The 16,739-nt window shown below is 38.0% G+C and overlaps 1 protein-coding gene across 2 annotated transcripts in view; it reads right to left on the bottom strand.

Moving 5' to 3' along the window:
- The window catches only part of plekhg5b (pleckstrin homology domain containing, family G (with RhoGef domain) member 5b), a 76,703-nt gene that overhangs the window by 4,457 nt on the left and 55,507 nt on the right, over positions 1 to 16,739 (bottom strand). For both annotated transcript variants that reach the window (XM_044120321.1, XM_044120327.1), the window contains 6 exons: positions 6,084 to 6,275; positions 4,288 to 4,455; positions 1,383 to 1,478; positions 986 to 1,186; positions 277 to 387; positions 16 to 165 (listed from right to left, as the gene is read on the bottom strand). In XM_044120321.1, coding sequence (XP_043976256.1) covers positions 16 to 165; positions 277 to 387; positions 986 to 1,186; positions 1,383 to 1,478; positions 4,288 to 4,455; positions 6,084 to 6,275 — 918 coding nt within the window. The remainder of the gene's footprint in view (positions 1 to 15; positions 166 to 276; positions 388 to 985; positions 1,187 to 1,382; positions 1,479 to 4,287; positions 4,456 to 6,083; positions 6,276 to 16,739) is intronic.

Genomic DNA, 16,739 nt, shown 5'->3' with positions numbered 1-16,739 from the left:
TGCTGGGATCCTCACCATGCTGTTAACGATGTCGCGGGCCGACGGCTCGTCAGTTTTCTTCAGTATGCTCTTCAGCAGGAGGGGATACTTGGTCAGTCTCTGATGAGGCTTTGCCAACATGTCGGCCAGCTTCAGACGGTTACACTGCTTATGGGTCTCTGCCCACTAAAGACAAAGGCAGAAAGTCAAGCGTCAGGAGAAGGATGACTGTGTCCAATCAGGGCTTGCTGAAGGGATGTAGAATTAGCTTTGTGGGTGACAGAGTGGCGTACTAACCGTAACGTACGTCCTGAAGGGTTCATTGTCCCTGAGAAGCGTGCGCATGTACTCCATGCAGCTCTCCTCCTCCATGCAGTAATGAATGTATGGCTGGAACATGGATCCAAACTGAAAACATAAAGGCATAAAACAGATATTACTACATCGGCAAGGGGGGGGACTTCTAATTGCTTCTTTAGAGCACATCTTCCAGCTCCGTTTTGTCGCTTGTTGGAGCCACAGGATGAGTCAAGTGCAAATCATCTGGGAGGTGACTCACAGGAGCAGAGCAGGGCAGAGCTGCCTAGGCATTTAGCTGTGCAGGTCACTGCACTAGTTACAGGCTAAACTTATGTACCTTACTTTGTTTCTTTCCTCAACAAGGTAAACTATTTACTCCCCTATTTAGATTATACTTAGATTAACACAAAAGCTTTCTTAGTTTTCTCTGTTCTGTATGTACTGTACAATTGCTAAATGCTCCACTTCAAAGTTTTGAATGCAAATTTGATGCTTAATGCTGGATTAGCTTCAGGTACATGAAGCACCTGAAATTATGCTGCTGTCATGTCTTTCCGTAACTTTATGCAAAAAACTTGGTAAATTCTCAAAAACTGAACTCATTTGTATTGTGCGTTTTTTTTTTTTTCCTTTACTTTCTCCGTCTTTCGGTAATTTCTTGCAGATAGAATAGACACTTTTCCAGTATAGTTTAACTACTACTGACCGTCCTGAAGCCATCATGGAGGCGAGTTGGGTCGAGCAGGGCCCGGGCCTCCCTGGCCTTCTTCAGAACGGGCAGCATGACATGGTTCCACAGTGAGATGTGGAGCCGGACTATTTCCTGGATGTTGCTGAACAGTTTGGTGGGTTCCACATCCGTCAGCAGGCCGCTCTCCTGCAGGTTCAGCAGGCCACACTGGAACAACTGGAGGAAATGGCATTTAAGTTTTAGGTTTACTGCAGAGATGGCAATACATTTTATTGCTTCAAAATCCCAACAAGGAAGTCATTGTGTAACTTATCTGCCAAAATACAGATGCATCTTGTTGCACAACACCCTCTGGCAGTATGTGAACTTTACATGTGTGGCGGCAGATTACAAAAGCTTTCTTTGTACTTACATCAGTGATGACTCTGAGTTTCTTTATGTAGGTGGCTTCTGTATTCAGCAGCTCCCATATCGCCTCCTGCTGGTGGAACTGTCGCTTTGTCAGCGCCTACATGAAAACACAAAGGTTTTCTTGATGAGCATGACACATTGGCCCACTCCTTTGTCTCTGAAGTACAACTGACTAGTTTAGTGACAGCCATCATAAATGAGTTTCAGCTAAGTTCCAATGATTTTCATGGTAATTTTTTTTTTTTTTTTTTAAAGTAGAATAAACCTGTTAAGTATTAAGCAAAGATTAAAGAATCATTTTACTTTTAATTCTTATAAAGAGGTGAGCAAATAGATAATGTTTTCTAGGTCTGTTAAAACTTGTCAGCAATTTCTTCATATGAAAGTTAAATAAAGATTAGAATAAAGAATAGAATTCTAATTGAATAGCTTTACATAATATTTGACTTGCTCGTAAAGACTAACTTCTCTTGCTTTTAAGGATATACAACAGAAAAATAAAGAAGCCAGCCACTTAAGTTTGAGAAAAGTTCAGTGACCATATTAGATATGTATGGAAACTATCTGTTAACAAGTTTTTCCACACGTGAATTATCCAGTGACTTTATTTTCGTCTCCTTCCAGCTTTTATTTAAAATCGTGCTGCCTTTTATGTAACACGGAAGTAGGACATCAATACTCATTTCCCTTGGCTTGCAGGTGAAAAACTACTCAGTAGTTATGTATGCAGTGTATGTATGATTAAAGTAAATAAATACTAATATGATTCTCTCTACTAAGCTAAAGTAAAATTCTAAACTTAAACATCTTCATTTTTATCCCAACAGTAAAGTGGAAACATTAAATTCCAAATGTTTCCACCTTTATAAGCAAAACTGCAAACAGCAATTGAATTCCTATAGAACTATAGAGGTGTGTCCAAAGTGTGGTCCTGAGACCATCTGAAGCCCTTCGAATGATTTTGGGTGGGCCATACACCTAATATTAGATTAGTACAAACTTTCACCAAAAATAAAAAACAAAAATCTGCTTTTCTGATGCACCCTAGAAAGAGCTACAAATTAAATATCAAGCATCAATTTTCATAGTAAATCTGTTTGATAAAAGGTTTGCGTTACATGTTACCAGGTTTTTAGACCATATTGGCTTTTTTCAAAGACAACAGAGTATGAGTTATAGTCTCCAGACATTGTTGCACAAGATATGAGATCGCATTTATCTGCATCCCACTGACTACGAGGATTGGGCAATATGGCTTTAAAATAAAATCTCTAATTTTTTCACACCACATCAGATTTGATTAATGTTTTTCTCTCTTTTTCTTAAAAAAAAAAAAAAAAAAAAAAAAAAAAAAAAAAAAAAAGGAAATATTCTCCAAAGGTTTCCATCATCCCATATGGGAGTTGACCTGAATTCAAAGTCCAAATAAAAGCAAGCTGTAGAACATGATGGCAGATGCTGGGTGGCCTGACATCACTCTGAACTACAGAAACCCAAAGAGCGCATTGGTGGAAAAAAAGTTCCAGACATTCCAAAAATTAAATCTTCATAAACAGAAAGTTTGATTTATTACCCAATTCTACTGATGGTTGATTCATCCTTTAACCTACAGACCGCACCAGGATAGTAACTCCTTCCTTGCCCCTGTCCATAATATGCAAGTCTTAAATGCATCTTCCACTGTCCTCCATGAAAAATGTTTTTTGTTTCCCCTTCTGAATTAATCATCTAAAACTTTTGCGATTTGGAGCTATTTTTCTTATAGAAATTTTTAATCTAAAACATCAAAAAATGGTAAATCTTATCTGCACCATGACATGGTGGCTAAAAAGAAAGTAAAGAGAAACGTAAGAGTGGATCACTCAATCCCACAAACCAGAAAAAAATAAATAAAAATCTGGAATTTGCAAATAATATTCTCCTATTTTCCAGTGTTTTCACTGAGCAGCACTGTTACTCTGAGTTATCCAGCTTATATAACCAGCCTTCAGCAGTAAATCTCCTACAGGAGGGAAAATACAGCAACCGGGCAACAATCTGATTAGCCATATAAACATTAACAGGCAAATGACAGAGTTAGATGGATGTTATCGTTTCCAAAGGCATTTACTGCAATACAGCTTTATTGCTGTAATACAGGTAAGAGGGCAACAGACGAGGATGAATGATGAGGAGGAAACTAGGAATTTGATCATCAGCATGGTTTGGTCGAATCACAAAATGTTGCTCAGAGGTAGAGTTTGACATTTATTGTATCTTTAATTTTTTTAGGGAAATTTTTCTTATAGAAATTTTTATGTATTGTTGTAAATTTCGATTAGTGATAAAAGAAACTGACAGAATGATCAGTTTTATTTGACACTGTACTGCAAGAAAAGCAACAACAACAAAAAAAATCAGTAAATTCAAAAGTATGATTAAATCTAGCTATTGTGTGCAGCCTAGGTATATAAATCACACTTTTTAAGTTAAAAAGTCTCAAGAACCACGTCTTAAATGGGATTTTTTTTCAGGAACAGTATTTAGGTTTGTGGCATTATGAATGCTGTCAGACATACAGTTACATTTTTAAGTCATAGTTATATTGTTACCACAATAGCATAATTGAGTTTAAAATAAAATAAAATTACAAGAATGTATGAGAATAAAAGTCACAATACATAAAGTTATAAAGCTACAACTTTATTCTCATGTTATTTTAACTTCATTTTTGTAATTTTATGACCATTTTTTATTGCTATGGCTCTAATACTGAGTCTTGCAATAATACCATAAAATATTCAGATAAAATTCTAAGTTCATATTGCCCACCTCTACACAGAGGGACTATATTAGTACACATGGGAACAAATAATGAGAAACTATTTTGCTTACAGTTATTCTAGATGTGAACAAAGTGTTTGTACCTCAGGATCGTCCAGCAGCGTCTTCCAGCTGTCCTCCATGACCAGGTTGGCCTCCTCCTCTCCCTCCCAGGAGTCGTGGTGGAAGGAGAGCTGCCGCGGCACCTTGGGGAGCCCAAATAATGAGTAGGAGTGGAGTTTGCTCTGGAGCTGCTCGAGACGGTCCAACTCCTGCAGCAGAAAAAGGTCCAGATCAGGGCCAAGATTGCATGCCGAATTCAGTGTTTTAATGCTTTTATTGCCGCCTTGATATTTAAATCCAAACGTAGTCGCTGTTCAGCTCTTTGTTCAAGCTGGCAGCCTTTACACAGTTATGAAAATGAGCTCTGTGCATTGGGACCACTTTAACAATAGACGACAGGGGAGTGGGGGTGAAGGCTACAGTTGGGTAAAGGAGCTAATTATAAAAGAGTCTGCAGTGAATTTAGAGAGAACATGATTAGATCTGAGCTCATTTGTCTGGTTTTGAGACAGAATGACTGACAGTTGCTGAACCCTGCAGTACAAAGGATGACAGAGGTCCAGGTTCTGGTTCTGAGAGAGCTAAAGGGGGCAAATCAGCTAAAATAGAGATGAGTCTGGAACTGACAAATGACTGATTGTGTCTCTGAACGACGTCTGCAGATGTGCCGGATGTGACCGCAGGGTTGGGTTGGACATTTTTAGATGTTAGCACAATGCTCTTCATTAGAGTCAAAGTGGATTAGAAATGTAGATAAAATGAGACGGAGGTTTGGGCAACCAATGAGCTTTAAACCAGAATTTCTCCTCAATTGTTTCATATCAATAAAAATATATATATATAAATATTATCTGGATAACTGAAAATCATTTTAAGTTTGATTTAGGGCAGAAACTATTAATTAGATTAAATGATGAATCAATTATGGAAATATTGCCAATCACTTTATTGTTGCTGAAATGTGTTATGCGAATAAACTTAATTGATTGAACCGATAATCAATTAATCTGGAGTATACAGACAAAAAGAGACCATTTGCTGAAAGAACAGTAATCAAGTCAAAACCGTATAAAATATTTGTATTTGGCATAGTTTATTTTACTTTGTAAAATAATCTATTAAGCACCTTTTGCTTTCTAATTATCAATCCATTAATCAAAAGATACTGAGTGTACTGATGTTAAGCAGAGCCGACAGTGTTAACCTTTCACACTAGAAAAACTAAATGTAGATGTATCCTTTGCTGCAAATGATAGTGTTCCCTGAAGAAATTATTGTATTGAATTTTAGTAAATTAAATGTTTATTTTCATTAGTAAAAAGGATTTGAAATTGTTTATTTGTGCTTTTAATGTACTTCTAATATTGTATAAAATAAGCTTAAGTGCTTAAATAAAAAAATCTACAGCAAGTGCAATTTTTTATCTGATTAATAGTCAGAAAAATCTGTTAATAAAATAATCAGTTCCACCTCTAGTTAGATTTCTTTCAAAATCTAAGAATCCTTTGGATAAAACTTAGTGAGTAAAGGCTTTCTCTTCCACCTACACATTTCCATAGCAGCTGTGAGGAAAGTAAGTAAGCCAACAAGTCAAGAGGCTCTGAAGGGAAATGATTTCACTAGGGCTGACGGGATGTGGCCTTCTGACCTCCTCCCATTCCCGCCAGCTACTGTTTTGTTTGCTTCTGAACGTTTTCCTAATGCGAGACACGTCTGGGCAGCAGACATGTTCCCCACAGCTTTTAACAACTCAGTTCTGGGGTAAGAGAAAGCGTGCTGCTTTGATCGAACCAGCAGGCGCACCTTCTTGGGTTTCACTCTCTCGGCTGAGCCTTACCTTGCCAAAGGGCCCCGCTCCGGCGGTAGAGCCGAACAGGCCGCTGAAGCGGCTGGCGGCACGGTTCTTCCAGCTGTCCGGCCCCGCCCCGACGGCGGGCAGCGAGCCGCCCAGCTGTCCCAGAGCATCCTGGGTCGGAATGTTGGTCTCCCCCAGAAACTCCGTCATGTTCTTCCTCCGTCGAGCCTGACCCTGACAGGAGACACAAACAGATAAAACTTACATGATGTACAGTAACAAAACAGAAAATGAAACAAACAAACTCCTTATCAGTAATTGTGTCATTTCAAGGGAAAACAAAAAAGATTCCAGTCAGGGAGTTGGAAAGAATGGAATGAGAGAAATATACAAAGACAGGATAAGCAGGAAATCGGAGGGGATTTTCATGGGGGATGACATCAACTGGATCGTTAAAGCCATCCTCATGTTGGGACACAAACAGGAGAGGGAAGAACTGCCACTTCCTCCCAGCCAACACTCATGACATCACAAGGAGCAGGCAGGAGGTTGTTCCATAGGAACAGACCATCCGAGTTTGGCCAATGTTCCCCCGTCCATTGTTACCCTGTCAGCAGGCCCCGCCGCGCGGCGCGCTCCGACAAACTCTGTCCACTTTACGAGCCGCAGCAAAGCAAATAAACAGGGGTCACCTCAGTATCGGAGGAAGCAGTTGTTTTTGTCCTTGGAGTGTCAGTGCTGAGGAATCTGCTGTTGGTGGCGATGTGTGTGTGCGCATGACAGGGGGAGTCGATGACCCTCACCTCATCAAACAAGCGATGGGGAAACTTTACATTCCAGGACACTGACACCGTTGCTGAAACCGGCCGGCCGTTCCGACAAAATTCTTTAACTGATCAACCCCCCTCGACTAAACAGAAACGGACAAACACACACTGTGCAGTCAAAACATTGGAAACACCCTCCACCACCACTCCACCACCTCCACTACACACATAAATACCTTTGCTTTCAGCATCTTGGCCAGACTCACAATGAAGAATGTTTTTTGTTGTTTTAGTTATGATTGAGATGCACATCATGATACAGATGACTTGAAAGAAGCTGGAAGTGCAATGACTTTTTATTGGGGTTTTTAACCAACCAATCCAAATTTTCTTTTAAAAATTAGACATTTTAATGTAACCAGTATTTAAAAAATGGTCTGTAAGCTCCTTGATAGAGGCAACAGTATTGACTGACAAAAAATTACAGGATTATCCCAATTCCAGCATCAAAAGCGTGCACTCTTTACTTTTACTGTTCTCCATACAAAGTGGAGCAATGAACTTGCAGAGTATTGATGCATTTACTAAGTGAGAGAAGAAGGTGTTTTCAGCAAGAAATGATGAAAACAACTTAAACTATATGTTTGGTATGTTTTTCAACATATACAGCCAGAACTCCAACAGAAAAAAAAAAAAACACTACAGAAAGGCCATCATGTTCCACATTACTGGACAGAACACGATACAATCATGTTTTCATATATAACAATCTTTGAATAAAGCAACTTTTTTTTATTATCAATAATAACCAAAGCTACAACACCATCCCTAGTTATCCGTTATGATGGATTTCATGAGTCAGATACACAAAATGTGACTTTAGTTAGTATTTTATCTGTCAGTCACTGGTCTGAGATGCTTAGCATGTATAGCGAATTTTGATTCACTATGTCTGATTTTCAGCATTTATTTTTATTTCCTGATTCCTAACCAACAATTCAGAAATTTCAAAATTTGATTTTCTGTTCAGTGAACAAATCAACCCGGTTACAGTAATTGCTACATCCTTGCTGTGGATGTTGTTACTGAGAGACAAAAACTTGAAGTCATTTCCAGAATCAATAAAAGTGTTTAAAATAAAGTCAGTATAGAAAAGACATAAGAAGCTATTTAAACAAAAACTGCTTTTTATGACATGTTCAGGCTTGTCCGGGGACCATTAATGCTAGAAGATAGTGAGAGAGAGCAAGACCTGCAGCAGATAACAGGAAGCCTAATCATAGTATGAGAAAAGGGCTTTGTTTAATCCATCTGAACTATTGGCCTCCGTATGTCTTGGATAATGCTGGAGTTGGAAATGTTAGGAGTCTTTTGAAAATCCAGCATTAATGTAAAGGTCAACATCCTTCTGGAAATGCAAAATTATGGTAGTGATAGTTGCTCTAATCGCTACAATAATATGGGAAAACCAGTGGGTAATTCTTCTGACTTTGTTCTAAGTTAAACACTGCTCTCGGTCATACAGTGTGAAGCTCAATCTGCTCCAGATGTAAATAAACACTGCCAGTAATGACAGAGATACTAGAGAAGGTACTTTGAATGCTGCTTTCTTCTTATATTATTCATTTAAAAGATAATAGAGCACGCAAAAAGATGGCCAGCCAGAACAAAATTTACAGAAATTAGTTAACAATAATCTGGATAGTGCATCTCAAACACACTTAAATCAATGATACTACAAAACAATCTTCTGTTTTATCTATGAGAAAAAAAAAACAACTTCCAAAGTAGATTAGCAATGTAACTACAAAGACCATCTGCCTTTCAGGAAGTCATGAAAACAGGAAAGTTTGCATCCATTTCAGTGAAAAGGAAACCAAAATTGAGCCATTTTGGGTTTCTTTTAATAAGTGTAAGAGGATGCAGGTGTCAGGAAGTCCATATGAGAAAAAAAAATAAATCTGGACCATTTCCCAGTTAGAGCACAGCACTTAAATCCACACTCAGTACAGAAAGTAGACATGAGAAAGTTTTGAGCTAATCTGATCCAACGTCAAGAAAACAAATTTTCTTCCTGAACACTTTTAGCAAAACTAAATGTTTCCATAGACTAAACCAAAGTCTGGAAGTTGCAATTAAAGAGAGGATCAAATCTATCAACAGTTTTCCACCATAGTAATGGAGCTTACCATTGAAGCCAGAGGCATGTCAAAAGTAACAAAAACCATTCTAATCCTTCAGAGGGGTTCATGGACCGCAGCCCATCCTCATGCCAGCTGCTGCCCTCACTCAACTTCTCGCCTCCTCCTTTTCCACTTCCACTGGTGGGACTCTTCTATATCCCCTCCTTCACCCAGACAGTTCTTATGAAGAAGACAAACCACTAATGTTTCCCTAAAAGCACTTCAGAAAGGCTCCAGCTTACAAGATCCAGTGCCTCCTGGTTTAATCTGAGTCCTGTCAAGTTATCCGACCGGTCAGATAGTGGACCTTCTTCTGAAGCGTCCAGCCTGCTTACGCTTCACCCGAACACTGGTCTGAAGTCATAGCAACCAGGAGGATCCTGCCTCATTGTGCTGGCTCCTGAGGAGGCTGATCTGAATATCTGGAGGTGGAGTCAGAGTGTGACAGCTTGCGGGGAGGGAGCTTCTCGGTCGAAACAGCCGTCCCGGTGCTTTTGACGATGACAAATGCTCTGTTTGGCACTTTCTTCAAGCAACCACGCCGCTCGTGTCTTGCAAAACACACCCGTTTCCATTTTTTCAAGATGAGTATTTCTTTACAAGGAAGAGGATTACTAAAAAACCAGAGGCTCTTACAGGGGCCATCATGTCATTTTCATGACACGTCCACCCCCAAGGCAGAGTCTTTGTTCCCAGAAGCGCCTGTTTTTCTTAGAGACCTTTGAACAATGCCAGGCTAGACGGCAAAAACAAGGAAAGAAATTTCCAAAGAAATAGCCAAACAGGAAATTCCCTTTGTTTACTTGTTTCAGCACATTTAATCGACTGCTGTAGCAAAATAGATAAGCACATTGAGCTCCCCACCTTTCCATCAGCAGCAAAAAAAGTTTGAACGCCTTCCAGAGCCGAGAAGTATACCTCAAATATAAACAGAGATATTCTGTAATTTATTGAAGATATTACTTCAGGTCAGCATGCTGCCAAGTAGCCCATGAGCCCCTCTTGAAATAACATTAAGCAGCTGTATTCATGTCTGCCTGAATAATTGTGTTTACAGGGTCTTTGTTGAGTCTACTATGTAAACTTGTCCATGTAGAGGGAAGCAAAATACTGAGGCGTTCTCCATTTAAGTCCAGTGGTTCTTAAAAGACCATAACGGCAAGTTGACTGACATTTTTACACAATAGTTCAACACGATATGGACTTTATTGCCATCTTATGTCATAAAAACAAATAAAGAAAAAAATACCTTTCTATCCATGAGCATTGAAGGCTGCATGCAAGGATGAAATTTAATTATGCATTAAATTTTTACTAACATAACAGAAATGTTCACTGAAGTCATAATTCTGAGTGGAAATGCAGGCGGTTTCTTACCAACATTGATTTCAAAATTCAATACTTTCCCCATGCAAATAAAACTCGGTGATGACTGGAGATAAATCATTTCCTTCTTTTTAAGATTTATCATATTAGATATTCAACAGTATTATGCAATCTTCAGTGAATGTGTTGGATGTAATATTTAAAGGCACTACATGCAGAGATTTACATCCCATTTAGCTTTCATTGCTAATAGTAGTTAGTGTGGTCTGTCAAACCGTAACTTAACAGAATTTTGACTGCCGTGGTTCTTATCCAGTGATGCTTAATCATAATTAAATTAATTAAATCCATTTATGCTTAATTCAAAATTTTCTATTCAGCCTAAATGAAAATCTTTCCCAAGCAGACTGTATAAACACATTAGTCACATTCATATTGTGTTTTAATATATATAAACATAGGAAGCATGCTCTTCATAGCTTGTTGGCATGCTTTCTTGTCTAATAGTTGTCAGCATGCTTGAGTACAACAATTTGTCACTCAGCAGATTTATAATTTGCATCTAGAGAAATGTTTATTTTTATGTTTTTGATTAGCTTTCATTTAAAGAAGAGCTAGGCCAGAACAACTCAATTTTTGTCTTGCTTATGCTAATTTTATTTCACAGTTGGTTAGCAATATCAATTGCCAATACCAAAACATTTGAACACCTGGAAACCACAGGGAACCATGAAGTTAGCAAAATGCTGAGTTTACTTTAAGTTTTAATTTTATATCAGTACAAGATCCAAGTTCTAACTTCAAAGGTAAATATCTTGCCAGATGACGAGATTCCTGGTAAACCACGTCATCTTTAAAATAATTGCATCAGGTTTTCATTTTGATACCACAAAAGATGTCTTAGTATCACTAACTGTTTGGGAACCTGTTAGTTGATTAAATCAAACTGAGCTAAAGAGTTTTATCTTATCTGTGTCTTGTGGCATTATCCTCAGCCTGGAAAAAGAAAAAATCTTCAAAAACACAAAAAACTGATTGCATTAATGCAAGTGGTGAAAAGAAATTAGTCTCAACCCCCACATACAACCTCTCACTCTACTACTCTCCTGCTGTGATTCCTCCCACCCCCAATTGTAGTCAACTGATAACAGCTGGCTTTGATCATGTGGGGGTGATTAACGATTGGAAAACAGTGTGACACCAACTTTCCTGAGAACCCAAACCCACATCGATCCAGTGAAATACAAATAAAACACGCACATTGAGAATAACCAGGAAACAAGAGCCATAAAATGCCTCAGTGGTCTGCATGTGCACAAAACAAGCAGAGCAGAACATTTAAGTAAAGCAACAAAGCAAAGCATAATTGCAACAAATCAAATGTCACAAGGTCCCAGTTGCATTCAAATGAAAAACAAAAAAATACCAGGGACAGAAGCTAACCTTTTTCATATTTGTAGGTCATGAGTATAGAGGCATCTACAAATTGGCTTTGGGACAATTGAACTTTACTACTTCATTTGGTCATTGAACTTAGGACCCATGTAATAAATTAAACCAATGCTCGTCAGTTTCATTTCTTTATAAGGATTGGGTTCCATTTGATAATTTTTGAGCTGATAAGTAGCTCAAAAATGATCAAATTTTAAGCAGAAGCTAATAGTACTTTTACTAAAACCTTTGCTTAAACTTTAATTTCATTGGTAGTGAACAGTTGACACACAGATCATGATCCCCTAATCAAAATAAAAGTCATCATTAAAGAAAATTGTTTTAAGTCCTCTGCAGTGAAAGTGGGTAACAATGAAAGAACACTTGGAATAAAATATCCAGTGGCAAACAGGTACTTTACATATCAAAAAACTAAGGCATGAATTGACTGCAATGAAATGAAATTGCCAAGAGGTGAAATATCCCACATCTCTGCAAGTTTCTCACCTGAGTGTAACTTGTCGGTTGTTTTTTGTCGGGAGGAGGCGACTCGGGGATCTCATCCAGGTGCAGCAGGTCCCAGCTGTGCCAGGATGTCAGACGATTAAAGCGAACCATTTTCCACAGAAAATATGGGAAATCCCACCAATATAAAGGTTTTAATTTAGTTCTATCTTCTGAAGGATCAGAAGTAGATCAACCTCCACCAGTCAGGACAGACCCATGTGTCCAAGTGGATAGATGGGAGAGCTCTGTGAAGCATTGCCGTTTCTTCCTTTGTGTGGCTGCTGGCCGACCGGAGCCTGCAGATAAGGTGTGCTACAGGCCAACGGTCACACAAACAACAATTATAAAGGTGTGTTTGAGCTTTGCAGTAATCTCCGCCTTAAGGCATAGAGGGAAAGTCTTTGTCTTCCGGGCAATATTCATCTCCACCTATACCATGTGGGGAAAATTCAGCTTTCTGCTAAACGCTAATATAATTTTTAGGTGCCTCCACACTGAGGTAGTTTTGTGCATTTCTCATTATTAGCTTAATGAAAGAGCAAGTTACCAAACATGAGTCATTAATCCATTCCCACGTAAGCAGTGACTGGACAAACTGGATATTGAAAGCAGAAAGTATAGTGAAGGGAATCCAATTTTAGATGCAAACAGAGAAGATAAATTCTAATCTATTATTCACAAGAAAGCAAAGATTACAAATGGTAATCCATGTCTAGAACTGACAAAGAACAGTTTAATACCAAAACATGCTGGGTTTAATGCTACTTAACAAAATGCAATGGATGGTTTTACACAAAGCAAAGCTGACGCCATGGTTAACAATTATATGTCTTTCACTGATGTTTACCATGTTAAACAGTGTCTGCCCTTGACAGATTTCTGTTCAGCCTCTGCTTTTTATGGTCACAGAAATATCTGACAGATTTTCACCAGATGAAGATTGTTAAAGTTATTTCAAATATTAGTTTTCAAACAATTAGTTTTTGAGGGGAAAAAGGATTTCCAAGCCAACCTGGCCTTGTATGAAAAAGTAGTTATTCCCTAATAACTGGTTATGCCATTCTTGAGAGGAAGAACAGCCATCAAGCATTTGGGATAACTCTCATTCAGTTTTTTACATCATTGTGGGGGAATTTTTACCCACTTTTCTTGGCAGAATTATTTCAATTCAGCCACATCGGATAGTGTCTGAGCATAAAAAGCCTGTTTAAGCATGACTGGATTTTGTCCAGACCAAACTTATTATTTTAGACATTTAAAAGAAGACTTGCTTGGATCATGCTGCTGCACTACCCAAGATACAGTCTGATAGTTTTTTCTTTTTCATTACTTTCTGATAGACAGCAGCATGGCTATAACAATTTAGTCTTGCGGAGCCAAAGAACTCAAGACCATCACCTTATTAACACCAAGTTTAGTTTGCACTAACTTTACTGCTTTTGTATTTACCCAGATCATATTTGTCTGATACTGAATGAGGTTGATGATCTACAATATTTGTGTGACAAAAAAAAAAAAACTATGTAAAAGGGTACATACTTCACTACATCTTTGTTAAATTGTAGATGCAGCTCAAAAAAATAAAATCAAAAAGTGGATGTATCTCAGATCTCTAAGTGAAACTACAATATTTATTTGTAAAAAAAAAAAAAAAAAAAAAAAAAAAAAAATGAATTTAGGTGTTTAATGATTAGCTACAAGCCATAATCATTACAATTAGCCTAAGGATTGTGGTACTCAAGCATATCAATAGAAAATTTGGTGGAAGAAAAAAGTGTGGTAGAAAATGGCACAAAAGCAGACAGAACATCTTACTTTTCAATTATATTCTAAAATATTGTGATGAAACTAGATGTTATATTTTCACTCCATTGAGTGTTTATGCAGTTGTGTCTTAGTATAAATCTTAACTGCAACTTTGCTAGTCTGACTGATGCTGATTAAGCAAATGTTATTTGAATCAATAATAATGTCAATAAGACATCCATCCCAATGTTTTTAGGTCACAGAGTGAGTCACATTGCTGACCCATTAGGTATAATGTATAAATTGAATTCTGCATTATCAAGTAATTAATAAATGACAAAAGCCACGACAAGCATCTTTTGCCAGGCAGAAAACTAAACGTGACGAAAACTGAGGCTGCTGTCAAAACCTGAGTACAGCAAGTCATTAAAACAACACAACCACAGTCTGACATCTGCTGAAGGCTTTTTGATTCATTGTAGATTTACATCCCTGAAGGCTTTTAGGTGCTTCTGTGACAACTGACAGATTTCCCCAGAAATACAGTATCTGTCTTACCTGTCTGTCGCACATCAACCTCACCCAGCTCTGAGGCAGATCCAGGAGTATCAGTGTCATTTAGTATGAGGAGGTAACTCTTTATTAACTTAACTAATCACCATCTACTGCTGACTTTTACTGTTGACAGCTTTATAGGAACAACAAACATTTTAGTTCTTTTCTGACTTTCTCGGATGTTTCACTGTCTAACTTAATACAAACAATAAACATTGTTTATTTTGAAAAATTAGTCATGGAAGAAAGAAAGCTTTTGACCCTTAGTGTAGTCATTTTGAATAAACAGTGGGTGACTTCACATGATTTAAGAGACAAAACAGAAACCTGGATCTGATCGTTTGCTACTTTGGACCCTACAAGTGATTTAACAAAATGGAAAAATATACATCAGAAATGGCCTTAGAGAAGCAACTGCTGTTGGTCAATTCCAAATAATTTAGTCTAGTAAAAATACAAACATTTAAAACACTCCACAGAAATGCATCTCCCAGAAGTTGACAGACGATGCAAAGCTCAGGCAACAAGAAACAACAAATCAAAACCAAAAGGTCTTTCTGACAGTCAAGCATTACAGTTCAATACAGTTCAGTCAGAGGACGACTGAACAAGTTTGGCTTGTTTAAAAAGGCTGCCTAGAGAAAACAGTGTTCTCCAACAGGAACATGATCCACTTAAGTCTGTTTCTCAATTAATCAAAAGTCAAGTGGAACATGCTGTTGGGGAAAAAGGAGGTCACACTATAATGAGTACCAGTTTGGACATAACACAAAGCATGGTGGTGGAGGGTTGATTATTTGGCCTGGTTTTGCACCTTGTAGCCATTGAGCTGCCCATTAACATTTCTGTACGTCAAAGTATTCTAGAAAGAAATTAGGTCAAAGTTAATCAAGAACTGGGTAATTAACATCTGAACCAAAGCATTGAATCGCCAATATTGGCCAATAAAAAAAGCAAAGAATCAAGCTATTGCAATGGCCCAGTCAAAGTCCAGATCTCCGCTTTCCTGAAATGATGTACCAGGACTTCAATACAGCTGGGCATAAACAAAAGCCTACTATCCTCAATGATCTGAGGAATGTGGAAAAAAATTCCTTCACTGGAAGTAAAACTGATGGAGACATGCAGGAAAAGAGCTACTGCTCATAATGAATCATGAGGTTTCCGTTTTTCCCCAAAGACTCCATTAACTGTCTGGACAGGAGTTTAGATGTTACTGAACAAAACTACACAGAGATTCAACTGGCACCAAAATGTATTAAAGCTGTAAAGAGCCTGCAATACATTTTGCGGTGTGTGTGTGTGTGTGTGTTTGGCAGACTGGTGATTTATTGTGGGTCTGAACCTTGACACACACATGGAGGACCCATTAAATGACAGATCCACTCCTGGGAAAGCCAACAGCCTCCAACTGAACCCGTAATGTGAGCCTAATCACAGTGATTTGTATCTCTGGATCAAATAATGTTGCTGTGGGTTTACAGACACCACCCTGCAAGATGCCTGATTCGCATTAGCCAATTATGTTTTTGCTAACTGCTCCATGGCAACAGATAGATAGAAAGTTTTATGACCCATCTAACTGACAGCAAGCGAGGATCAATGTACTGCACACACATATACACCATCCCTGTGCTCCAGACGACAGAGCTATCTTTATGATGACTATAAACCGATCTCAGTTTCAGTTTGTTGAAACAAGGGCAATAAAGCAACAGCACCCTCCACCATTACTGGTATAAGTAATATAAGTAAAAATGTTGTAATTTTAATCTGACATGGAGCAATGAGGAATAATTAGTGACACTCGTGTTGGCTCTCCCAACAATTCCTATAAAATTTATAAATGTGGGCTGCGGTTATCTCTGCCTGATTTGTACCTTTTTCTATGACACTTTTTCGTTCCACCTGATTTTCTATAAATATGCTTGAATGCCACAATCTGAAGGCTCATCTTGATTATGGCATACAGAATAGGAAATTTTGACTAATACTTAAATTGATAAGTTTTTGTGTTATGCGTCAATATCAAACTTTAGCTTTAGGACTTGAAGACCTGAGATATCAATTTTTTGATTGGCATCTTAATTTGAGACGTCATTTAGTCCTTACGTTGTTCATAGTGTCAAACTTGCATTTATCTTATTCTTGTTTAACTTGATTCTTATCACAAAATGTATCAC

The sequence above is a fragment of the Gambusia affinis genome, linkage group LG01 (assembly GCF_019740435.1).
Source record: "Gambusia affinis linkage group LG01, SWU_Gaff_1.0, whole genome shotgun sequence".
Taxonomy (NCBI): Eukaryota; Metazoa; Chordata; class Actinopteri; order Cyprinodontiformes; family Poeciliidae; genus Gambusia; species Gambusia affinis.
This window is presented reverse-complemented; position numbering and strand designations above follow the sequence as displayed.